Below are 24,163 nucleotides of genomic sequence, written 5' to 3' on the forward strand. Positions count from 1 at the left end.
ACGGGAGGCACTAGTCCAAGCCCGGCACGGTTCACCCATCGTGCCGGGCCGGGCTGGCCCGTGGGCTGTTTGGGTTGCCCAGACCCGGCACGCCAGATATTAGATGGGCCGGGCCGGGCTTAAAGCACGGTAGGCCCATCAGTTCGTGCCGGGCCCGTGCCAGAAATACATAGAATCTTATACAGATCACATAAAAAACATCTTGAATACACATGGAGATGGAGCAGAGACCGGAAGACTACGGGAGCCGAGAGGGAGACTGGAAGCCGAGGGGAACCGGGAGCCGAGAGGGAGACAGGGTGGATGTGGGTGAAATACCTGAGACACGGCGAGCCCGTGGAGCAGCGAGCCAGCGACACGACGTCGGCGATGGAACACAGACCGGAAGACGAGGGGAGCCGGGACCGGGAGGGAGACGAGGTGAAATACCTGAGGCCCGTGGAGGCGGAGCACAGACGCGGCGATGGAGCAGAGACTGGAGGCCGAGCCGCCGAGGGGATCCGGGAGCGGGAGGGAGACACGCCGGCGCCGATGGAGCAGAGACCAGGCGGCGGCGATGGAGCAGAGACCAGGCGGCGGCGATGTACTCTAGGTCTAGGGTTTTCTAGAATCGCCGTGAGCGCCAGGCGATGGAGCAGAGAACAGCCGCCGCCCGCCAGACGATTGGAGGAGTGGAGGGTTTTCTAATCGCCAGACGCCAGGGGAGGCCGGGAGGATAGGGTTTTCTCCAATTCAGTCGTGCCCGAGTCGGGCCTGTCCGTTTAACGGGCTCGTGCTCGTGCCTGCACTGTGGGCCGACCTATCGGCCCAAGCACGGCACGGGGGTCGTGCCGGGCTGGCACGGGCACGGATATTGTCGTGCCGGGCCGGGTTTGGGCCGTGCCAATCCGTGTCGGGCCTCGTGCCGCCCAACGCACATCATATGGCTGTTCAAAACCACAGATGGCCAATGGCCACCGCGTCCATCAAAACCTATTCGCTTAGCTTTTATTAGCTTTTACTGTTTCTATAATGTTTTGTATCTATGTGGATTACAGCTGACAGCTGCAGCAGTCCGAAATAAGAGCTAGAAAACGAGCATTTTCGAACAGAGTCGCCTGCAACCTGGGGAGCAAACGTAGTACGTAACATCTACTGACATAGGAGTAGCAACACGGATCAGGGTAGCACAGCACACGGGGCTATACATGCACAATAGTGGCATCCAAAATTACACGACACAACCCCCCTCCCACTTCGCCCCTCGGTTCACCCAGTCATTTCCCGACCAACCAACAGCAATCAACACCGACACCAGGAATGACTCTTTATCTGGTGACCACCAAGAATTATCGGCGCAGGACGACTTAACACGACGACTAAAGAAGCAAAAAAAAAACTCCACATGTAGTCTCCTCCTTCTCGCAGGTGCCAGGGCAGGGCAGGGCAGGGCACGGCCATCCGTAAGTCCCCCTCCTCACTTGCTGCCGCACTTGAAGCCATGGCACACCGACAGGATGATGATGAGGATGAGCGCGATGATGATGCCCAGCACGATCAGCTTGATCTTCATGTTTTGGAGCCACATCTTCCGCCGCACCTTGGTGCCCTGCTGCCTGAAATCTTGTGCCTGCAAACAGTTTTTTTTTTACCCCCCAATTTTTACAAGTTACGTGTATGCAGATTGGCTTGCTTTCCGTTGATCCTATTTTGCAGTTAAAAGGAGCTGTTTTTTATTTATTATTGTTATTTCTTTCCCTATTTCTCAGAATTCGGTACCTGCCAAGTGCTCTCATTGTGGTTTTGTTTTTCTGCTATGTAACAGCATGATAGTCATCTAACATAAGACGCTTCACCTTAGAAGCACAGCAGAGTATTCCTACATACTTGATGTCTTGCTAATTCTGACAAAAAAAAAATTGTTACTTCAGACTACAGGATCTGTTAACATTCAAGACAGCGTTTTGACCAGTTGATTTAATGAATCATTATGTTTCCACTTTCAACTGATAAAGCAACACCTGATACTTGCACTAGTGAAAATTATTTAACAAATGATGCAATCCTACTACGTAATAGTGACATTCCAACAAACAAGGTCACTGGCACTTAAGGTGGATTGAATAGCACAGATATCAAACTTCTACAACATATCAAGTCAAATTCATTACACACTTAGGCCCTCTATGCTGCGCTTTTCCTATCAAAATGAACTGATTCTTGTATGACTCCTCTATCACTCCTGCGTTCCAAAGGGGGGCTGCTTAAGGGTCAAGAAGCCATATACATGTTTTCGTCTCAGGGCGAAAGACATATGCTAATTTTTATGGCCAATTTTCCTAGATGCTACCATAAAGTTATATATTCTATAGATGAAGCGATTCATCTTTTCTTTCTTGGATCTACACACATGCAAAATTAAATTGCTAAAAAGGAATCAGCAACCCGTTACCTGAGAACGCAGATTTTCAGTTTTGTCGACAAGCAGTTCAATCTTCTCGCCACGGTCAAGAACCTGATCATCAAAATAGTAATAAGGAATCAGGAATAATGTTCGAGGTGCGCTGTCTTTTTCATTATAATGATGATATGTGTACTTTTTTCAGGTGATTAGATATACTACCTTCTCAATGTTTTCCATCATAACTCCTTTGACTTCGGAGACTTGGGCCTTCACCTTGGCAAGCTTGCTAACCTCCTCAGGGTGGTCCACACAGTACTGCATGTGCTCTTTAAGCTTTGATCTTTAAAGGTAAGAACAAATAGAAGTTAGTCAAGGAAGCCAAGGGGTCTAAATGGTTTATCAAATATTATATAAAATGAACAAAGGGGACACACCCAAACTCCCTGTTCAAGCTGTTCGCTGCAGCAGTAGCTGCTTTCCCGCCTCCATACTTTTTGGTGAAGTCTTCCTTAACTCTGTCCAGGAAAGCTATGGGGATTTGTCGCCCAACTGATTCAACAGCAACTACACAATACGCTGCAGAAAAGCAAACAATATTTATCATTTAGATGTTCTAGAGCATTAGTTGATTGATAAAGTAAGCACCAAAGCAGAAATATATTAACTGATATTTCATGTTAAACTAAGAACTTTCACAAGGGATAGATAAGTAAAAGCAAATAGTCATATTTGCTTCAGATTAAAAAAAGGAAGTAATGGATGTTCTATATTTGGCCAGCCATATTGAGGCGGTAAGATACATGCAGAAACATTGTTCAGTCGAAGCATTCCAGAGATTAACACCCACCTAACTGGCTAACTCACAGGTCACAATGGCAATGCAAACCCTCCATTGTGCACTATGCACTGTTACTTGCACCATACTTGTCTTGCATAATAACTTGGTATGTTTAATCTACAACAACACAATCTGTTCAAATGGATGCCTAACGCATATCAGGCAATAGGAACGTGTACAACATTCATCGTCACATAATGCTATAACATGCTGCAACCTCTCATGTGATAGAAGAGCGCCAAATGAAAGCGGAATTGAGCTACATATGCAAGTAATCAACTGGCACCAAGAGAATCAGCAAGTAGGCACCACTTGCAATGGCTAGAAACAGGAGAAATATATCTCGGTGGTTCCATTCCATCCAACAGATACATGCCAGTTCAGACACCTGAACTGAATCTGTGGTAAATGTTCCCTAAAGTCAAGGCCGGTCGAGACACCTCGAACTCAAGCTATGACATCTCACCTAGAGGTGGTGATGGATCGCGATCCAAATGTTTCTTTACAAATCGTCTGATCCCTTGCTTAAATTTAGTTCGAAAATGAATAGAGATAGGGCTCGATCCTAATCCAATCCGATCCTTAAATTTTGTGGTATAAAATTTAGAGCCCATTACCACCTCTAATCTCAGCAGATGCAACAGAACTATGTTTTCGATGCAGTTGCCATATTACCACTTAATTCGTCGATTTAGGTAGGAATAAATACCCGAGCAGGTCACCCTCTAAAAATAGCCATTTATTGCAGCAACTCCCGACCCTCCCAAAACCACGTCTCATCTCACAACTCAAGGTGGAGTCCAAAACAGCTGAAGAGAGTAAAGCAACAGCCCGCTTCACTCAGATTAGCCTGGAAGCAGCCGCCGAATCTGACCCCCACCTAACCACCTCGAGGCGGCCGAACCTGAGAGGACCGCAGCAGGCGCGGGTCGAGGCGAGATCCAAGCGAGGCGAGGCGAGGCGAGGCCCGATCCGAGCCCGCGGCGGCGCGGATCCGTGCGGGGCAGCGCGGATCGGAGCGGCGGGGAGCGGAACTACTCACTGAATCCGTCCTCGACGAGGTAGTTGAAGGTGTGGCCGTCGCAGTTGTAGGTGAACTTGTTGTTGCTGGCGGGGAGCTTCTGCAGGCACTGGGCGGCGATGGTGGTGAAGTTGCCGGTGAACTCGGTGTACTCGGCCAGCACCACGGTGCCACGCGCCACGAACGCGTAGATCAGCGACTGCTGCCCCATCGCCCTAGACTCGGCTCCGGCTCCGGGATCACCTCCGCCGCAGCCTACAGACTTAGTTAGCCCCCCCGCTTCTCGCCGCCGCCGGTGGAGAGGTGGAGCTCGCCGGAGAGGAGGCGCTGGGGGTTGTCGGAGTGGTCGAGGAGGCGGAGCCGGAGGGGAAGGAAAGGGAAATGGGTCTGGGAGTGTTGGGAGGGGCGTGGAATGGAAAAAAAAAAGAGAGGATGAAATAAATGGAATTCGGTGTGTGTGTGGACTGGGGAGTGGGGACACGGCCCTCCCTCGGTGTGTTTTGCGGACTTGGTCCTCGGCGTGTCGTGGTATTATGGGGCAAGCCCCCCCTGGTTACTTCGATCGGTAGGAAATGTTGTAGGTTACCAAACAATTTACCATATCTGAACTAAGTTTCTGTTAGTTTAGCTAATTGAGTCGTGGTTACTCATTGTCATCTTTATTAGTAGTAACAGTAAGGTTATACCTAATTAAAGATAATATGTTTTTTTTTTGTTTTTAATAATAACTTGATCCATGTATTAATTTGTTTCCCTATAGTCAGTCTTGTAAGGATTTTATGCCAGTCTCGGTGGGACCGGCAACGACTGATATGCAAACAGTCTTTTCTGTGCAAGCGTGGAAGCAAATCATCCGATTTACTAGATTACGATCCAACTATAGATACAATCATAGTTTGTTAGGGGTTTTTTATAAAGATTATTGAGCTGGTGGTGCAAGGGTTTAAGATTGAATGTGATCTACGGTTAGATCACGATCTAATGAATCAAATGATTTGTTTGCATGCTTGCACAGAATGACTGCTTGCATAGCAGTCGTTGCCTTAGTACTGTGCCTTTGTTAGAGTCTGCATATGGCCCCGGTCTACGGCTACGGCTATTGGCCCTCCAGCTGCACTGGCCCTTTGCGTCTTGTTGCACCAACAATAAAGGCAGACGGACGTTGCTGAATCCTGAAGGAAGCGAGGAGAGAGTGAGAGACGGACGCAGACCGCGCTCACCAGTCGCCAGCAGAGACAGAGACGACAACGGCCAGTTTTTTTTCCGATCCAAACCTTGCGACGCCGCGATATCGCAGGTGGCTCCCGCGATGCTTGGCTTCCATGTTGCGTTTGCCCGGACCGCCGCTCGTCACTGCTTTCGGATGCCGCGCCGGCGGCGGCCAAGAGCGACAGCAACTGTTCGGTCTCGCTCCTATACGTGTCCATTCCGTGCCGCACGGAGCACGGCGTGACAAAAACATAGTAAGCACAGTACTCACTTCTGGCCATCCATTCCGTGCTCATGGCGTGTACAACCCAATTTAATAGGGTCTTTTGAGCGATTTTTAAGTGGTTAACTGAAAAAAATATAAGAGACGAAATCTTCGCGAAAAGCATGTCTCTACATGATTCTCCATACACACTATCTTTTAACTGTATTTATGATTTATGGGCTCAGATTTATATTATACATTTTTTTATTGTCTCTTATACTTAGAAAATCGTTCCACCGTCTTAGGGTTGTACATGCATGTACAATCCACATAAATAATGAGTATCAAGAGGTTAAGTGTAAAAAAACATGAGACAGTATTTTAATGAATGAACGTCTCTAGCACAGTTCTCTAAGTCTATACACTGTTCTACTCATACAACTCACATAAATGAGTCGTATCTTGAGAGGTTCTAAAGAAATAATATATAAAACTTAGATACATTTGTTTGTATAAAAAGAGTCTTAAGATATATCTAGTGTTTGGAAAACCACAATATAGTACCTAGGTTATACATGTCTTAAAGATTGAGCCTAGCACAACACTAATGTCGTACCACCACAACATCGGTCCAGGCAAAATTCCCACTCCAGCATAAATAATGCCTCTTCAACTTCGCCGTCCACGCTACATTTGAAATACAAGCAGGTTAGGACAACAATACGATCTTTACAATATAGCTTTGGTCAATGTTTTGTTAGTGGCATATAAATTAACTCTTAACACATTTAAAATTTTTAATAAAAAAGTGCTTTTAAGCCAACGATGATACAAGCATGTCATCAAGTTTAGTGCTGAGAATTGGATCGGATCGAGCCCGTCCGTTCCGAGTCTATTGTGCTTCTCAGCTTGTTCGCTGCGGCTTGCTGCGGCTGCAATCCGGCTGCGGCTGCGGCTTCTACAGTATTTTTCTCTCTATGGATTGCAGCTGCAGCAGTCCAAACAGCTGCAACAGTGTCGGCTTGTAGCCAGCCGAACACGTCCTCTGCTGTGCTTCAGCCCAAACGAGCTTAGGTCCAGAAGTCCCCAAAGTTTTGTGGATCGTGTCGTGTCAGCCCAAATCGAAACAATGACCTAGCACGGCCTTAAAAACACGTTGTGTCTTCATTGGGCCGTACTGACCCAAGACCGGCTCATGTATTTGAACAATATAAAATTCAAATATGACAACCAATAAAGTATATAATTTACTAAAGTAAAGATATTAAACAACATGAGCATTATTTAACAACGTAAAGTTCAAATATTACAACCATACAAAGTTTATAACTTACTAAATTAAAGAAATCAAACAATATGAGTCGTGATGGACCCGACGGGCTTAAATTTGAGGCTCGGCTTATATCCGTCTTCAGACCGTGTCATATCAGCCTATATTATTTCGTGGCGGACTGTGCTTTAGACTCTTGTTTTTTAGGTCGTGCTTGTGCTGGTCTAAAAAAACCGACTCATATTCGCAGCACTAATCACGTGGGCTGACGAGCTTCGTTACTTGCTTCTCTCCTTGTCTTTGGCAAACCCAATGTAGCTAGTTGTTGCCGCCGAATTACACAATGTGCGGGGTTTGCTCACTTTACGACCTTTCCTACCGCACCACTCCGTGCTTCCTCCGTTTTGTTGCACAGGTGACCAAGTTGGCGCATAAATTAAAGCAACAACGTACTGTTGGTTGGTCTACGTCTACGTGTGTATGCCTTGCCTTAGCGTGCAAGGTACTGTATTCTCCCTAATATGTTCATTTTCTTTAACCGACTCTTTATTAATTTATTAACCCACACTTCTCTCTCTCTCTCTGTTTTTTTGTCGTTTGTGGCTGTGTTCCATTATTAGATGCCTCTTGTTGTTGCTATCCCAAAAGCCATAGGAAATGACTCAGATTCAATCGTGTTCCCCCTGGTCAGTGGTCACACTTGGCCCTCTCGTGCCGCCATGCCAAATCACGTGCTCACATGGCATGCTATTTGCACATGTGTGCTAAATTGCTAAGCCACACTCCATGATTCTATCGCAAAAACAGGTTTCAGCAGCTGTGGTCGGGCTCGATCATCTGAAGATTTTATAGGTTGTTTGGTTTGAGGCATAATTTAGTTCATCATCTTCTCACTTCTTCTTTTTTTAGTTTGTGGAATGAAATAAGTTGATCTATCACTACCTCATTATTCATAGTTAGTTAGTGCTAATATGAGTAATGGAGTCATTCTACCAAATTTGAGAAATAAACTTATGATACACCAGCTCATTTTGGATGAAATGATTCCTCAAACCAAACATCCTCTTATGGTGTGTTTGGTTTGAGGTCAAAGTAAAATGAGGCTGGGATGGTACCGTCCTTTTAGTTTTTTGGGATCACGCCGCCACTAAAAAATTACTCCGATGTTTATCTCGCCCCTCACTTGACTCTTATCTAAACACTAAAAAATATGGCTATCACTTTTATCCCTTCTTATACATCCAACCAAACATATCTGGTGGACTACTGCCCATGCTACTTGTACTATTGCGTGTAGAGGATCAAATAGCGTGCGTTGTTGCGGATGATAGGGTAGCTCTGTAGCTGGTGAGGGTCCTTTTGAGGAGCTGTTGGAGCGGGCCAGTACTCGCGTGCGTGGCCTATAGTATAAAGGACGCCATTTTTATTTTTTTTATTTTTTACATACGTATTTATCATACTCTCAAATGTATTGTACATATTTTGTTTTACTAAACCGGTTGTTTAAAATATTTAAATGGATAGAGAATCGTTTAGAGAAACTCTATATATAGATGATAAAGCAGCGACCTCTAAATTTAGAGGACAGTTTAGAGGACGCTGCTGGAGGGAGTAGAGGACATCCTTATCCTCTAAATTTAGGGTATAGGACCCTTTAGAGCTCCTTGTTAGAGCTAGCCTAAGCCCGAATCAGCAACATTTTTTCATCACAGCGACAGGCTAGCCCACAAAAAAAATCCTTTAGAACCAAATCAAATTTCTAGAGATTAATCTCTACTAACTATTAAGAAGGTAACGTAGACCAAAACGGTGCTCCCGCTCACCTTATCACGTGACATGCACTTATTCTCCCACTCATACTGCATGCAACTATGCAAGCTACGGGTGTCCCTCATCTACTCATGTTGCATGCAAGCATGCAACTAGCCTCCGAAGCTAGGCCCCGTGGCTTCCCCCGCTCACGCTGCATGCGTTCTTGTCGAGATAATTTTTTGCATGTATTCTTAATTAAAATGAAAATTTGAAGAAGCTCAGTGTACCTCAGTTGGTCGACAGTATGCATGTATACCCACACCCGATCCCTCAAGTCCAAGTCATTGTTGAGGCAAATTTTTTTGTATGTGTTCTTAATTAAAAACCCTTATGTGTTGGTCAAGTTTTTTAATAGATATACCCGTTTCTTAGGCATACTTCTCTTTGTGCACAATATATAGAAAATGGTGACTAACTATCAACTACCGTCAAATTTACTCAATCATATCTACAACACTTTTACAACATGCTGCTTATAACTAGCAGATATGAATGCTCATATATGAAAAGTAAGAGTACATTATTTATCACCCAGATTGTTTGATCTATTTTAACCTACTTATCAATGCATATAGCTATACTATGCTAGCTTTGATGGATGTTCAATTCAGAAGGATGAGCTGAACCGTGTGCATTTGGTTCTTTCTCGTCCTTCTAAATTAGGTTTTTGTTGTGTTCTCAGTTGCACCTAGACATTGAATGATTAATCAAGTTTTTCCAGTTAATTCTTCGACTGTGAATAGATACCAAAGCATTCAGTCTATATTTATAATATAATATTAGTGTTAAGGTGATATTTTGCTACACAGATTTTTCATATCATAGTGACAGTTATCGTTGCATATCTATGTTTTATACAATTTTTTTTTTCGAATACGCAGGAGAGCTGCGTATCATTGAATTAAAATAGAGGGAAAACGGCCTGATGCCCAGGACAAACAGAACACACACAAAACAAAAACACACACTCACACCCACAAAACACACACAATACAGACACATACAACCCACTAACACCCCAGTCTTTCAATAGGCTTCAAGACTCTCCTTTATCCAGGGTTGAAAAGAGAGTGCAGGTTCCTGGCTCCAGCAGCAACCCACAATCTCATCTCGTCCTTAAATCCGTCTTCTAAGGTTGAAAGGCAGGGTCGAGCACCATCAAAAACACACCTGTTTCGCTGCTTCCAAATATTCCAAGCCCCAAGTATTACCATACTATTAAATCCCTTTCTTTTGCTCTTAGGAATCCTGGATGAAGCCTTTCTCCACCATTCAGCAAAGTCTGAATCTCTTCTTTTAGGACCCACAGAAGTGAGACCAATTGGAGTTAAGATACTATGCCAAAACTGTTTTATACAAATTTTTAACTCTCGTGGCAACGCACGGGCATATATCTAGTTATCCATAAGATGGTTATTTTCTAGGAAGTAAGAGCAACTCCAATAATTCTCTAAACAACTCTCTAAATCTTAAATTTAAGAAGTGAACAGAAAAATGCTTCTTCAATGGTTCTCTAAATAGACTTGCTAAATTTACTTAGTTGCTATTCAACTCTATTTACTCTCCACATTTAGCAACTTGGTAGGAACTCCCTAAATGCACTTAACGTCAATTTCTTCACACTAGCGTGATTATTTTTCCCTTTCCCACATAGTGAGGTAGCTAGGTATAGCACGCTCTTTTTTCACTTTCAAGCATAATGAGGTAGCTAGGTCAAACACGTATGACACAAGTTTCTTCTTCACCGTCGAACCCAACTTCCTCATATGTTACGCCACCGGACCACCACTCCTCCATAGTTTATATTGACCGGCCTTTTCTCCTCCGCCCTCACATCCTCTGCTCTCAACCTTATTATGAGGCAGATCTCATAGGGACAAGGTCGTTAAAGCTAGATTCAAAATCGAACTACTTCCTAAATATAAGTAACTATTGGAGACTAAGTTATTTTTTAGTTTAAATAGCTATTTAGCAACTTGCTAAATATAATTTTAGCAAGTTATTTTTTAGAGAACTGTTGGAGTTGCTCTAATTACAAAGAAGCTGTACATGCGCTGAACTCTGCAGTCCGGCGCCGGCGGTCCCATCCATGTATGACCCCCCACAGCCACAGGCCACAGCGCCATCGGGCGGCCCAGCCGAGTAGTGATGCCAACTAGGCCCACCAGAATTTCAAATTATTATTTTCTCGGTCGCGACTCGCGAGCGGCAATTGGACGCATCGCATCGGATCTCTTCCTCCGGTCTTCTCTGACCTCTGGGCCTCTGACTCCGCGCCCACACCGCCACTGCCTCTGGCCTCCAGCCACCTCCCGATCTGGCCGAGCTCGCCTCCCCGGAGGCGGCGCATGGATCCCGCCTCGTCGGTGGCCGCCGAGTTTTGGCGGCCGCCGTACCACCACCTCCGGGCCTCGTCCGTCGTCACCGCCGCCGCCCGCTCCGGGGGCGGCTCCAGCAGCCGCAGGAGACCGCGGCGCGACGCCGCGGCGTCGTCCGAGGAGGAGCCGTCCAAGCTCGTTTCCACGTCGGGCACCGCCGCCAGCAGCAGCGCGGGCTGCCAGGACTCGGTACGGCTGCCTCCTCCAGTCTCCCTCTCCTCCCGCGCCGCATTGGCTGGCTGTGTGATCTGTGTAATGTCACGTTGGCGGGCGTGGGTTCTGGATTTAGCCTGTTAGGATTGCAACTGCAACGCCGGGAAATTGTGGCTTGCGCAGCTCGCCGCCGTGATCTACTCGACCCTGCGTCAAAGTGGTTCTACCGTTCTGATGCTGTCATGCTGGCTCGTTGAGCTAGCTGGCGAGCTCAACCTCATGTGACGGGGGGGGGGGGGGGGGGGGGGGGGGGGGGGGTTACTCGATGACCTTCGGGTTTGCTGGAAAACAACATGCCCGGGCTCATGTGTGATTTAATAGTGTATATCAATGAGCTATTTCATGCAAGCTGTAGGCCGTATGTGGGTTCTAGTCAAACTAATCGGTCCAATATTGTTGTCATCGGTGTGGAAGTTTCTAGTGGGCCTTTCAAATGAACTGAAACCATGGCCAAATTGGTAGTTGCAGCATCTTTGTTTTCTCACCACCTGAGCAAAGCAACAGTGTGCATTGTGGTGGTCTAAGTGCAGCAGCAGGGTTTTGGGAGCACATGGTCTTTATATGATGCGGGTGCAGCTTTTGGTCTTTCCTACAACTTCCTGTACCTGACATGCAAATTGTGACGCTTAATTGACCTCGTTCTCTGTTTCTTACGGGCATTTACATTGCCTTTCTATCCTTGTAATGGGACAGGGATGAATTTTCTTGCCTTTTTTTTAAATACACAAGTGAAATGACGGTTGTGTCAATTTGATGGATTAATGGGCATTTGCATATTTTTTTTCTTAGGCTGACCCAGAAGCAAAACGGTTGAAACAGATAGCACCTAGTGAAAAAAATGACAGAAGGACAGAAGCTGAAACAAATTCAGGGAACGCTAGCAAGTCTGCTGATAAAAAGCCTGCACCTAAAGAGCCACCAAAAGACTACATCCATGTGAGGGCTAGAAGAGGTCAAGCAACGGACAGCCATAGCCTCGCAGAAAGAGTAAGCTCACACTGTTTCTCATGGACTTTTCACCCAGTACTTTTGGATGCTTTCTTAATAGTTTAATATAATCTCACAAGAACTATGATAGTAGTCAGTAAGTATTATAGAGATCAGAATGTGCAGCTGTTGTTATAGACTATATTATTACTATAATAGAATCGCCTCTGTTCAAATTAATGGTCTGATCAACTCAATATGCGTGTACTGATAGGCACGACGAGAGAAGATAAGTGAACGGATGAAAGTTCTTCAAGATATTGTCCCTGGATGCAACAAGGTGCATGGTGAACCCCATGGATTCAAAGTTTTGTGTTGACTCGCTTTTAGTTCTCGATTACCATGTGAACATGTGGCTGCCTTCTCCGGGTCCTTATTTTCAGTGGAACCTTCTGTTGTAAACATTATATTTTCTCTTTGAAAGGTTATCGGGAAAGCATCAGTCCTTGATGAGATAATAAATTACATCCAGTCTTTACAGCGTCAAGTAGAGGTATGTGGTCTTGGGTCTCATGTGAAATTGTCTTATTGTATATATTCAAATTAATTACTTTGACCTGTTCTATGCAGTTTTTGTCCATGAAACTTGAAGCGATTAATGCTCATGTGAGCAATGCAACTGTAGCTTTTCCAACCAAAGATGTAAGTTTTTCATCAATTGTTAAATCTTAATTTACAGGATTCTTAATAAAAGAAGTTCAGCTTAGAGTGAATCATTACTCATCTTGTTTTCTGCACACACACACATACACAGGGTACAGGCTCCAGTATTTTAATTTTACCAAATGACCTAACCTCGTTTCCTGTTAGCGTTTCTATGTGTCACAACTCACAACCATGCTAGGTATCTTAAGCTGTACTATTCTATATTATTGTTAAACTTTAGCATACAAAAAAAATCCCGAATTCTGAAGCTTATGGTTTGAAGTCATTTCATCTGAACCATTAAAAGTGTGTGTGTCAGGACTCATGACATATTCCTAAACACGTATAAAAAATTCTTAACTCAAAACAGAAGTAACAATACCGTACTTTTGCAAACCAAATCATAGAACTTAGCTGCCATCCGATGAGTTAGTTTCCGGTTTTGCTCGTGCTACTTACTACGTGGTCAGTAATAGTACTAAATTATGTGACAATCTGCTGTTCAAGTTCCAGTTTAGAGACCACCGCTGTTGTTGCTGAAAATTGTAGATTATACGACCAGTACATTATTGAATGGCATGTGAGTGCCCCCTTTTTTTTATTGAGTTCTACGATGGTGCTTGTTCCGTTAAATGTGCCAGTACAAACTTTTGCAGAAGTTGAGAATTGTTGACCCCCTGCCTGTGCCTGCTTTCTTGCAGTTTGGTGTTGCGCCATATAATACTGCTCCTAGCCTGACGTTGGACCCACAAACGCCAAGGGAATACGCCCAGGGCTCGATGTCAGATTGGCTTCACATGCAGGTCGGCAACGCATATGAAAGAGTGACATGAATAAAACGAGGAATCCATAAAACAAGCTGAATTCCTTGTGGTAGCCAATAAAGAGTACCAGGATCAACCGAGTCCACAGTACCAGGTTCATTTTCTTCTTCTTCTCGTGGTCATCGTGACGCCAAAGTTAGTTTATTTTATTCCTAGTTTGGGGGCATTAGCGCCGTAGATGCGTCATTCCACATCCATCTAGGAGGGAGCACTGTCGTTTACTGTATACGGATTTCGTGATGTATCCCGGGAAATTTTTGTAGATCGGACTCGTAGAAGAAGAGATTGCAATTGCAATACTGTGTATCACTCTGATGTTGTCCAGTTTGAGAACTTGACAGGTGTATGGGATTTGCCCCGAGGCTGCTGGTTTTCCTGCTGCTTGGTTTGGGAAACCGATCTCTCGATTGTGAGATACAGGCAGGTTTGCGCACGAGAGTACTCTCTCGCTTGTGGACCGTGGTTCCCTAATTCAGGACATTTTGTTCTATCTTCGACGATGCGGTTGGCATGAACTGAATGCCATTTTCTTCTCGCTGCCTGATCTGATCTCATTATTTGGACTGGCAAGTGTACGACTGTCAAGCTGTTTTCGCGGTAGCTGCAGCTGCTCAGAAAATATACAAAGGGCGTGTTTGTCGGCTCGTTCCGTCCAACTAGTCCAAGCTGACGCTAGCATGTCAAAGCTACTGTAACTATCTTATTTGCGCACTTATACCAAATGGGTCTGGTCTAGGTGAGCTGGTGTTTGCCGGCCAGTAGGCAGCCATGCTAAGAAATCAAAACTAACTAAAATCGTTCATTCTTGGGCCATGAGCAGCCCGGCCCTAGGAAATGAATCTTGAACTCGTTTCTGTGGAGCTAGACTGAGAAGACAGTTTTACATGCGTAGACAACACAAATATGGGAGTTGCAGCCGAAGAGCGTAGCTCAGCAGCTGAGCCATGTCTGCAACCACCGCCCCCCCCCCCCCACCACCACCACCAAATATACAGAGTAAGATCTAAGATGATTTAATCTGTGCATGGCTAGAACCAAAGCATACTTAGCAGATGGCTCGGATGCCTTTTCTGGAGAACCCAAATATTATACAGAAATGACTTTCTCATATACCTGCCCTATGGCTAGACCTGATCACGGGCCATCCAATTCGACCAATTAGATTTGATCCATCCAAGAAAACTTGGCCCGAGCCGACCCAACCTGTCCAGTGCAACGGGTGGATACGATTCGTATTTTTTGATCCGCAATAATTCACAGGCCAGATACGAGTGGGCCATGATTTTTTACCTAAAACCCGACCTAACCTGAAAAAATCCAATCCACCTTAGAAAAAACCCTACACGACACGTCAAATAGGGAGGCATGAACCAACTTGACCCGACACTCGATACGGGTCAAGTACGGGCTGTGTTGCCTATGATCCGACATTTGAACAGGTCAGCCATGGTCACATCCACTCTTGCACATGTCATAGTTGCCGCTCGTTGGACCTTCCCCACACGAGCACAACGAGCCACATCGGTTAGCCAGTGGCGGAGTTAGAATTTTTGAGTTATGTTCATCTAGAATCTTACTTAAAAGAGTATGTTTGATGAATCACTAAAACCCTTTTTGATCTTTGAAATTGAAATTCATTTCGATAATCATAATTTCCATCAAGTTAACATGGATGGCCATTATGTCTAATGTACTTGTATGTTGTTTTCGATCACATAGGGGATATACTTGTGTGCTACACTACTGTTGTATGTGAGCAAGCTGAAGAGCATGGTATAAACCGCAGGAAAAAAACATAAAGATCAACACACCTATTTCTATCTCTCACTCACATGAATTTAATAGAGACTTATATCTAAACTTTGAAAAGTCATAACATGTCAAATTTCAAAACCAAATAACCTAGTCTAGAGCATATTCCACGTATACAGAATAAAAAAATTCAAACATGCCATAAAAGCATTCACTTTGCATCTTTTCTAAACAATACATGCCCGAACGATCCAGAATCAAGCATTCAATAGCACTCACATATTTTAAAATATTCCACCTATATAAAATAAAAGAATTCAAATAGGCCGTTAAAGTATTCACTTTGCATCATTAGGTCATCTCTAGCAATAGCATGCATATGAGCAGTGAAAACACTATATTTTGCACCATAGATGTAATGTTTAAAGAGTAGAGTTTGAAATGATGAACAAAATAGAGACCGCTGGAGATCACCTTACCCAAACAATCAACGACTATAACAACACCCACACATTTAATTATTTCACTTATACAAAATAAAAGAATCCAAATAGAACATGTGAGAATTCACTTTATATCTTTACTAAGCAAGTAAACATGCGGGACTGAAGGGACTAGAATACTCTTTCTCTTCAGTTTTCTTAGGCACGGACGATTCAAATTTAGCCATTGCACTATTGTTCAGAGACTTAAAAAACAGTATGGTATCTACAGATTGATTAACAAAGCTGCTTAGCATTCGTGCTCAACAACACACAGTCCTTCGAAATTTAAATTTTCAAAACCAACTGCTGCGTGCAACTGCCAACAAGGCTAGTCTACCGGTCGACCAAAAAAAACCGCTCGTGATAAGCACCCAACTATCCCCCAAACGGGCCAACTAACAAACCTGACGGACACGCCAGCCACGAGAGACGAGAACGAGACCCAGCCCGACTCCAACGCCTCACGTTCGTTGACGGCTTGACGCCACGGCCTCCCCGGGTCGCCTTTTCCCATCCTGCCCCTCTCCTCTCACCTCTACGACGCGGAATCCCATTTTTACCCTTCTCACCTCCTCCGCTCCCTCCCATGGCTTCCACCTCCGCCTCCTCGGCCCCCGTCTCCCCCTCCCACCCAAACCCTAACCCTACCCCCGACGCAGATCTCCCATCTGATCGCCCCATGCCCGACGCCGACGGCGGAAGTGGAGGCGCCTCGCCCGCTTCCCCGGAGAAGCGGGAGGAGGAGGAGGAGGTGCCGGGGGAGGTGGCGGCGGCGGCGGCGGCCGTGGAGCAGCCGACCCCGCGGAAGACGCGCCTTCCGCGTGCTTGCAACAACAAGCCCAAACCTCCTCCTCCGCCGCCGCCGCCCGAGCGTCCGCGCCGCCGTGCCGCGGCGGCGGGCGGCGCGGACGAGACGCCGCAATGCCGCGTGGTCACGCCGCTCGTGTCGGAGCCCGAGGCGCCCGCGGAGCTGCCCCGCTGGCGGCTCCGCTGCATGTGGGAGCTCGGCTCCGTCCTCAACTTCCTCCACGTGCGTGCTATGCCCTTCCCACTCTCGCGCTCCGGCGCTCGACTGTCGCCGTGCCCTGGAGCTCCGGGGGTCTTGGCTTCTGTCCCGTGGTTAGGAGCTGACAGATAGGTGTCTGAGTTTGACGCCGCCGTTCCGCTGTTTTTGGTGGGCGCAGGTGTTCCGGCCTCTGCTGAACATCACTGGTGATTTCACGGCTGAGGAGCTCGAGGTGGCGCTTATCACTCCCAACGAGATTCTAGATGATGTGCATATGCCACTGCTAAAGGTGGGCTCCTTGGTTGTTCAACTTGAGCTTGTTTTCCCCTTCTTCGATGTCGCTGTGTATGTGTGTGTGGAAGAGGTGTATGTTTTTTTGCTGCATGCTGTTAATTGCTTCATGAACAGATACCAAAACGCTTTAAGTTTTTTTTGCAATTACCATTTTTTTTCATTTTCTAGGTTTGCCTGTATTGTGTTACCAAGTTTGGAATGGGATGCTGTGCTGCCTTCAGTTTATAGAAGCTTGCTGCTGTTTTTTATGCTTTACTGCACACCTGCAATATTAGCATCATGCACCATTATTCTTGTTTGGTGATTTTGTCACTTGCTCGATAGATTCATGGCCCAAAATTGCATTTTTGTTACTGATCATACATACTAGCTGCGATTAGATACCCTTAGACAGTTTTATATGGTACATTTTTGCCATGCCAACACTGTCCTTGATTCTCATGTTTTTTTTTATCATACCTGCAGTCAATTCCTCCTGTAACTCGCATGGCTATGGGACGTGGAACCTGGGTGACTGTCCTGTGCAGAAAGCTGAAGGATTGGTGGCATTGGGTATGCAATATATCCCATGTTGCAAACAATTTTAGATAAGTATGAATAACAGTATTCCATTCGGTTGGACCTAATAAGGATCTAAACTACAGGTTGCAGAAGGTGATCTGCCAATTGTTGCATCTCATGGGTTAGTCCTGCACACAGGATATTCTTGAGTAAACCTTGTACTGCAACTTCAAATTGACAAGTTTTCCAATCGTTCCATCTTGCAGAACTGAAATTGAGACGTACAAAACTATAGAACCAGCTATTCGTTTACTAATCTTGAAAGCGATATGTGATATCCGTGTTGAGGTATGTGCTGATTTTATTTTAATGTAACGGTGAACCAAAAGAACTTTGACAAAATGGACACTTAGCCTTTTCCATCTGTATACTCTTGCCTCATTTCTTGAAGCCTACTACAGTCATAATTGTTTATATCAATTTCAATTGAGTCTCAGCCTCCCAGTGTCACCAGTTCAGTTTTTCGGAAAGCTTATTTCCATATAATGGGTAAATATCAGTATGATCAATATCCATACGCTTGCATTGTTTCAAAATTATTTAACAGTTTAGCCTACAGATTAGATAAATTCCTCCATGCTTCATTTATTGGAATTTCAACAATATTTGCTGGCTAGTGCCTGTGTTACAAACCTGTGTTTGGAGAGGATGTCGCTAGAAAAAGCGTCTCTATCAGAATAAATTTTACAGCATGTGTATTAAGTGCGTTTGACATTAGCTGATTGGTATGTGTATGGACATGGACAAATTTGTATTTGACATTAGCTGCAAGTTAATTTTGGCAACATAACTTATTATGAATTTATTTTGCAGCAAGAGGATATTCGGAACTTCATTGACAGTTCTCTTAAGCATGGACAGAACTTTTCTACCTTTCGTAAAGATCGGATTGGAGGGGATTCCCTTGGAATCTCATACTGGTACTAGTTTATTTATCTTGAATGTAAAGAATTTCCATTATTTTATTTTCATGCAAGGCCATGCAAAACAGGTATGAAGATGATGAGATTCTCGGGCATAGATTGTATCGTGAAATTAGACGAGTAGAGCAGGTCAAGAAGGAGCCAGGAAAGAGGTCTAGGGGAAAAGGAGGATCTTCAGCTATTTCAGTCGTGTCCTACCAGTGGGAAACTGTTGCGTCCACTTTCGACGAGTTTGATGATGTGGCAGTAAGTTTTGACTTTTGAGTTCCTCATATCTGCTCCCAAAGAGTGCTATTTGTTTTCTGCTCAAAATTTGTGTTACTACTACTACTACAGTGGAAATCTTGGACATGACCAATATAGAGGAACAATAGTGGAAGTAGACCTTGTTGTGTTAGCCAAAATTCACATTTTAAAGTTAGTCTGCACAAACACTAATAAATCAACTTAGAGGAAAAATACAATAATTGACTAAAATACGCCAGTATTTATCTTGCTGGAGTTTTCCTTTCTTCTATTTCTTGTATTGAACTAGAGCATTTTTTCCAGCGTGCTTAGATCTTATCAATGCCCATTTCATTTTTTTAAGTTTTAATTAATAATCCATGATTTATATGCAAGATAAAAAGGGAAAACTTTGCGGTTGTGACTGGTTTATAATACATTGCAGTAGCACATGGACATGTACATTAATAGTTGAACTTATTGGAACCATTTCCTAGGGTGCCATCAAGTGTTTCGCTGTCTACACAACACACTTGTTTGTAAGACTGTTCATGCCAGCCATGTTATAATCATGTCATGCAACCCATCCATCGACATCTAAATAATGTATCAATACTCAATAGTGCATCAACTTTTAGTTGTAAGCTTCAATCAAGTAACAATAGGTTGGCTACTGAATATAGTGTGCTTGGAAGAAAATGCTGGTATGGAATGTTAGTCAGTTGTTTGTATTCTTATCTGTTTTTTATATTGGCTACTTTCATGTTCTTTGCTGTGTAGGAAAAACTCTTTTCAAGTCGGAACAGGACAGAGGTTTCACTTGGAAAGAAGCTGAAGATTGAATATCTTCCAGAGATAGAAAAGATCCATAAAGTATGTAGTTCTAACACACAGCCTGATAGATTTGTTTTGCCAGAGGATTGATTGTTTTGAGCTTATTAATCAACTGTTTCTGATTCATGCAGAAGAAAGAGAGGTTGCTCAAAAAGCAACAGAGAGAAGCTCTCCTTCTTGATAGCTACTTGACATCAGATGGACTTACCACCGGCCGTTCTCTCCGTGATAGAAAGCCCGTGACTTATACATTTGGTAAGCTTAAATACTGATTTAAGCATTTTTTGGGGGGCAAATTGCTCAGTCTTGCCTTGGGTTATCCTGTGGAAAATAGCATCAATGCTTCACTGGCATGTGATTCTAGGCCTTATTTTATCCGCCTCATATTGGATGGCATTTTTAATTTAGCATCTTGGTGTTGGCACTGATATCTTTCTTCCTTGTTAAACACAATGGCACCTAAGTTTTTATCATTGATCAACCTCTGTTTTTAATTAATAATCCATTGTTATATCAATGCCCTTATCAGCACGTTAATCATAGTTATTGTTAGTTTGAGTCCTTGATCCTTATGGAAGATTGATACCCGAACTGTAATGTAACCTTTGCAGTTCTTAGTAGTATAACAAAGGTTGTGCTTCTCTAATAAGAAGGCTGCAATTTAAAGTTAGGCTCTTCTGCATAGTACATATTTAATAGTGAATCTATGTTGGCCCAACATCCAACTGAATTTTGGTTATGGTCAAATGCCGCTAATCATCTACATCACTAGGTTAGCGGGGATTATCTGCATAGTAAGGGAAATGCTTTTCGTACGACTCAAGTACTACCATGTGTCCATGTATCTAAACCATCCTACACTGTTATGATCATTCTATCCAAGTGATTTCAACCATTAGATCATTGTGTTAAGAAGAAAAAGAGTATAATACAATGCAGTAACGCCACACACATCCTCAGCTATGTGTAGCAGCACACGTAAAGTGAATATTAAAGCTTTTTGTTGTAACTTTTTGGAAAGTTGATACAAACATTGTATAGGTATGGTGGAATGATCCTAAATTTCCTGGTTCTGAACCATTTTTCGCTGGTATCTGAAATCTAGTGTCAGAATGCAATTTTTTTTCTCACGCAAGAGAATTGCGCATCATTATATTAAGAAGATGTACAAAAAAAGGTCCAGCAGGACCAGTACTAAGCCAGGCACCCCTTACGGTGGCCAAAAACAGGAATACACAAAAGAATCCACACATTCTAGCAAACGAAACTCTACTCAAGACCAGGGATTGGGGTTGTAGTCATTGGAATATGTCCTTTTAGTTTTATAATTTTGATTATTTGGTCAATTTCATCATCTGTTATTACAAGGTTTGAATTTGTCATACAATGCAGATGACTATGATCGCTCAATAAATGAAGCCATCAAAATTACGAAGTATGCTAGTGATTCCTTTCTTGATAATTTTTATTCAGAAGGAATATACTATAGTTTAATCATCTATTGAACATTCTTGTATAGAAAAAGAGAGGAGAACTCAGCTGAGCCTGTTGCTACTACTGCCAATAGAAGGGTGCTTCCTCCAAGAGCGGAGGCAGCAAGCAATGGGAAGCTAAATAATGGTCCCTCACCAACAACCAACGACTCGGATGATGGAAATTCTTCAAAATCAGATGACGACCGAGACAGCGACGGTGAACAAGAAAATGAGGCACTTGATCGCAGGTACTCTTAGCATGTGGTTTTTATCATTACCCTACTCAAGGTAGCAGGTGGCTAATGTGCATTTGTGTTGTGTCACAGCAACCGGAGGAGGAAAAGATCTCAGAGATACACACAGGACTTTGTTGAGGCTGTCTCGGATATTGATCCTAACTTTGACAGTGACGACGATATCATGGGAGAAGCAGTGTATGATGAGGAATATCTGAGAAGTCGCAAACAGAATAAGACATCAAGCGCTTCTGAAGAGGATGAGGAGTTCCGGTTGGAAGAAGATGGTGAAGATGATGATGAAGAAGAGGAATATTCATTGAGTACCAGTGAAGATCTAGAGGAGCCGCAACGGCATAAAAAATTGGAAACTCGTGGCCGGCGAGGTACCAAGCTGAGGTCAGTTGATGAAATCCAAACAGGTCTCAGACGCAGCAAGCGTTCTTCTCGTCCTCGTATTAACTATCACCAATATGATTTTTCTGACTCGGATACGGGGCCTGGAAAGGCAAAGAAATCTGATGCATCAGATTCTGAAGCTGGCTCTGATGCCGAGAATGATATGGAGCTCTCGACATCGAGTCAAGAGGGAGAGGAAGAAGAGGATGATAGTCATGATGAAGAAAATGGTAATAATGTGAATGATAAAATGGATGAGGACCACACCGTGGCAGAAAATAAAGTAGAACCAGAGGAGGAGGAGCAGAAGGAGCAGCCGCCTATAGAGAAGATGGATGCTCCCAGCACGGAAAGTAGACGTGTAGGAAGAACATTCCTAGATCTAAACGAGCTTGCACCTGGAGGTGGCTTTGATGAGAGCCCAAGCTTGACAGTGAAAGATGACATAGACAACATTTAGGGAATAAAGTTTTTTTTGATACATTTGAGTGCTGTTGGTCAGTTTTCTGACTTCGAAGCAAGGGTGGCAGATCGATGGGTTTGAGCTTATGGCTGTTTTCATTGATTTGCAGTAACAGGACAAGCGAGGTTCCACTTGAAGTGACTTTGAGCTTCTTCGGTGCTTATGTCATACTCGGAGGTGCTTATGTTATACTTGGAGGCCATGAGGAGGGTAGTTTTGCTTTTGATTATGTATACTACATGACGGTCGCAATCGATCACAGCTGTATTATGGCCAGGCTGATGCTGCGTTGAGGCCGGTCTGTAGGATATAAATTTATTGCCTCCACTTATTTAGTCTTAGGCATGGTGATGTCAATGAGATCATGGAGGGAAACCTGTACTCCGAGTGCAGTGCAGTTCGTCCGTCGGCATTCGCGAGACCTTTTCCACTTGTAGATTGTAGGTTTTGAGACCGAGCAGGATTAGTTCTGTATCTAAATCTGACAGTCTGATTTTTTCCCCCGTCACACCTGTGACCTGTGTAGCTGACACTGAGCTGTCCTTGATGGAGAAGATGCTGCATGTATTGAGCTGATGTTGTAGCCTATGGACATGTCCATTACACTGACTGAGAGTGGCTGGCCTGGACTGGAGATTGCTAATTTGCTGTATGGTTCATAAAATCCGTATCCTCTCTGCATATTTGGTTAGTCACAAAACTATGCAAGATAAATGATCTAGGTGCTCTGTTCCATTAAGCACTGCAAAATTATGTCAAATGTTTGGTGAATCTAGGTGCGCTTCATGTTCCCAGTGATGATTCGTGGAGGCTACTCATTACTGGACAAAGAAGCCTGCTTGATGACTGAGTTGTAGTGTCCCCAAACCCAAAACCGATGATGATTCGTGGCGGCCCGTGATCCATATATCTCCATTAATATCTGTTATTTTTATATCAAAATGTATTGAAAAAAAATCAAAATGTATTGAAAAAATATTATATTCAATAGATCGGTCAGGTTGTGATCGGATCTGGATCCGCCCCTGTGATGGCGTAGTTCCCGCAGCCAGCCGTGGTCGCCTCTCTTGTCAGAGTCAGAGCTTGCCACCATATCATTCACGGCAATGCACAGCGTTCTGAATTCTGATTCTGATCATGATATTTTTAATTATTTATCATATTTTAGTTTAAAAATAAACTAGTGGCCGACAAATATTCCAGAATGGAGGTAGTATATAGTTTAGTTGATCGATCCTACCAAAGTTGATTTTTGTACTTTCATTCAGTTTTGGTTAAGTAGCAAACAAGTCGGTTTTCAGAGTGAACCGAAGCTTTTCGAGCTACTCTGCCTAAGTTGCTCGTTGTTAGTGATATTCTCATACACACGTTAAGACGATGATGTTCCAACTGGAACAAATTCGTCGACGATTCCTTCAAAAGACGTGGAGGCCTGAACCTGCCCAGGCTTTCGTAGATTCGGTGCGACTCACGTACAAAGATGGTCAGATGGGGTCACTTTGCAGGCATATTTGTATCATATTTTACACAGCTTGTAAATAGATATTCCCAACTGCTCAAATAAAAATTGTGAATTTTAGACTTCAATGCACAAATGACGAAATTTATAAAAGCCGTGACTCGTATCCAGTACTGTCGCAGGATTATATCGCAGGATTATAGAACCCGATGCCGACATTTGTGAATATCACAAGTTTACATGGGACCCCAAGTCAGCAATTCCGG

The 24,163-nt window shown here is 43.9% G+C and overlaps 3 protein-coding genes across 3 annotated transcripts; 2 read left to right on the plus strand and 1 right to left on the minus strand.

The window, feature by feature from the left end:
• Positions 1 to 1,121: 1,121 nt before the first annotated feature.
• On the minus strand, positions 1,122 to 4,650 carry LOC100191650 (uncharacterized). The gene is made up of 5 exons (NM_001367114.1): positions 4,264 to 4,650; positions 2,818 to 2,959; positions 2,603 to 2,723; positions 2,432 to 2,494; positions 1,122 to 1,609 (listed from the first exon to the last, which is right to left on the minus strand). The coding sequence occupies exons 1-5, from the start codon at positions 4,451 to 4,453 to the stop codon at positions 1,457 to 1,459; spliced, it is 669 nt and encodes a 222-aa protein (NP_001354043.1). The 5' UTR covers positions 4,454 to 4,650; the 3' UTR covers positions 1,122 to 1,456.
• Positions 4,651 to 10,917: 6,267 nt separating this feature from the next.
• Positions 10,918 to 14,158, plus strand: LOC103648225 (transcription factor BHLH094). The gene is made up of 6 exons (XM_008672711.3): positions 10,918 to 11,305; positions 12,119 to 12,316; positions 12,531 to 12,596; positions 12,741 to 12,809; positions 12,887 to 12,958; positions 13,663 to 14,158. The coding sequence occupies exons 1-6, from the start codon at positions 11,087 to 11,089 to the stop codon at positions 13,792 to 13,794; spliced, it is 756 nt and encodes a 251-aa protein (XP_008670933.1). The 5' UTR covers positions 10,918 to 11,086; the 3' UTR covers positions 13,795 to 14,158.
• A 2,381-nt stretch (positions 14,159 to 16,539) lies between these two features.
• On the plus strand, positions 16,540 to 23,177 carry LOC103648226 (DDT domain-containing protein DDR4). The gene is made up of 12 exons (XM_008672712.4): positions 16,540 to 17,052; positions 17,207 to 17,317; positions 17,788 to 17,874; positions 17,967 to 18,004; positions 18,090 to 18,171; positions 18,697 to 18,803; positions 18,875 to 19,052; positions 19,812 to 19,904; positions 19,997 to 20,120; positions 21,258 to 21,300; positions 21,385 to 21,588; positions 21,667 to 23,177. The coding sequence occupies exons 1-12, from the start codon at positions 16,609 to 16,611 to the stop codon at positions 22,433 to 22,435; spliced, it is 2,280 nt and encodes a 759-aa protein (XP_008670934.1). The 5' UTR covers positions 16,540 to 16,608; the 3' UTR covers positions 22,436 to 23,177.
• The last annotated feature ends 986 nt before the right edge of the window (positions 23,178 to 24,163 follow it).

The sequence above is a fragment of the Zea mays genome, chromosome 2 (assembly GCF_902167145.1).
Source record: "Zea mays cultivar B73 chromosome 2, Zm-B73-REFERENCE-NAM-5.0, whole genome shotgun sequence".
NCBI classification, from domain to species: domain Eukaryota; kingdom Viridiplantae; phylum Streptophyta; class Magnoliopsida; order Poales; family Poaceae; genus Zea; species Zea mays.

Excerpts from the sequence above, each read along its gene's own strand:
- LOC100191650 (NM_001367114.1), bottom strand. The coding sequence starts at position 4,453 with ATGGGGCAGCAGTCGCTGATCTACGCGTTCGTGGCGCGTGGCACCGTG. Across the intron at positions 2,960-4,263 it reads CCTCGTCGAGGACGGATTCA|CGTATTGTGTAGTTGCTGTT; the intron begins GTGAGTAGTTCC and ends GCTTTTCTGCAG. Across the intron at positions 2,495-2,602 it reads TGATGGAAAACATTGAGAAG|GTTCTTGACCGTGGCGAGAA; the intron begins GTAGTATATCTA and ends TTTGATGATCAG.
- LOC103648226 (XM_008672712.4), top strand. The coding sequence starts at position 16,609 with ATGGCTTCCACCTCCGCCTCCTCGGCCCCCGTCTCCCCCTCCCACCCA. Across the intron at positions 18,804-18,874 it reads TCCCTTGGAATCTCATACTG|GTATGAAGATGATGAGATTC; the intron begins GTACTAGTTTAT and ends CATGCAAAACAG. Across the intron at positions 20,121-21,257 it reads GCCCGTGACTTATACATTTG|ATGACTATGATCGCTCAATA; the intron begins GTAAGCTTAAAT and ends CATACAATGCAG.
- LOC103648225 (XM_008672711.3), top strand. The coding sequence starts at position 11,087 with ATGGATCCCGCCTCGTCGGTGGCCGCCGAGTTTTGGCGGCCGCCGTAC. Across the intron at positions 12,317-12,530 it reads GCCATAGCCTCGCAGAAAGA|GCACGACGAGAGAAGATAAG; the intron begins GTAAGCTCACAC and ends GTGTACTGATAG. Across the intron at positions 12,597-12,740 it reads TTGTCCCTGGATGCAACAAG|GTTATCGGGAAAGCATCAGT; the intron begins GTGCATGGTGAA and ends TCTCTTTGAAAG.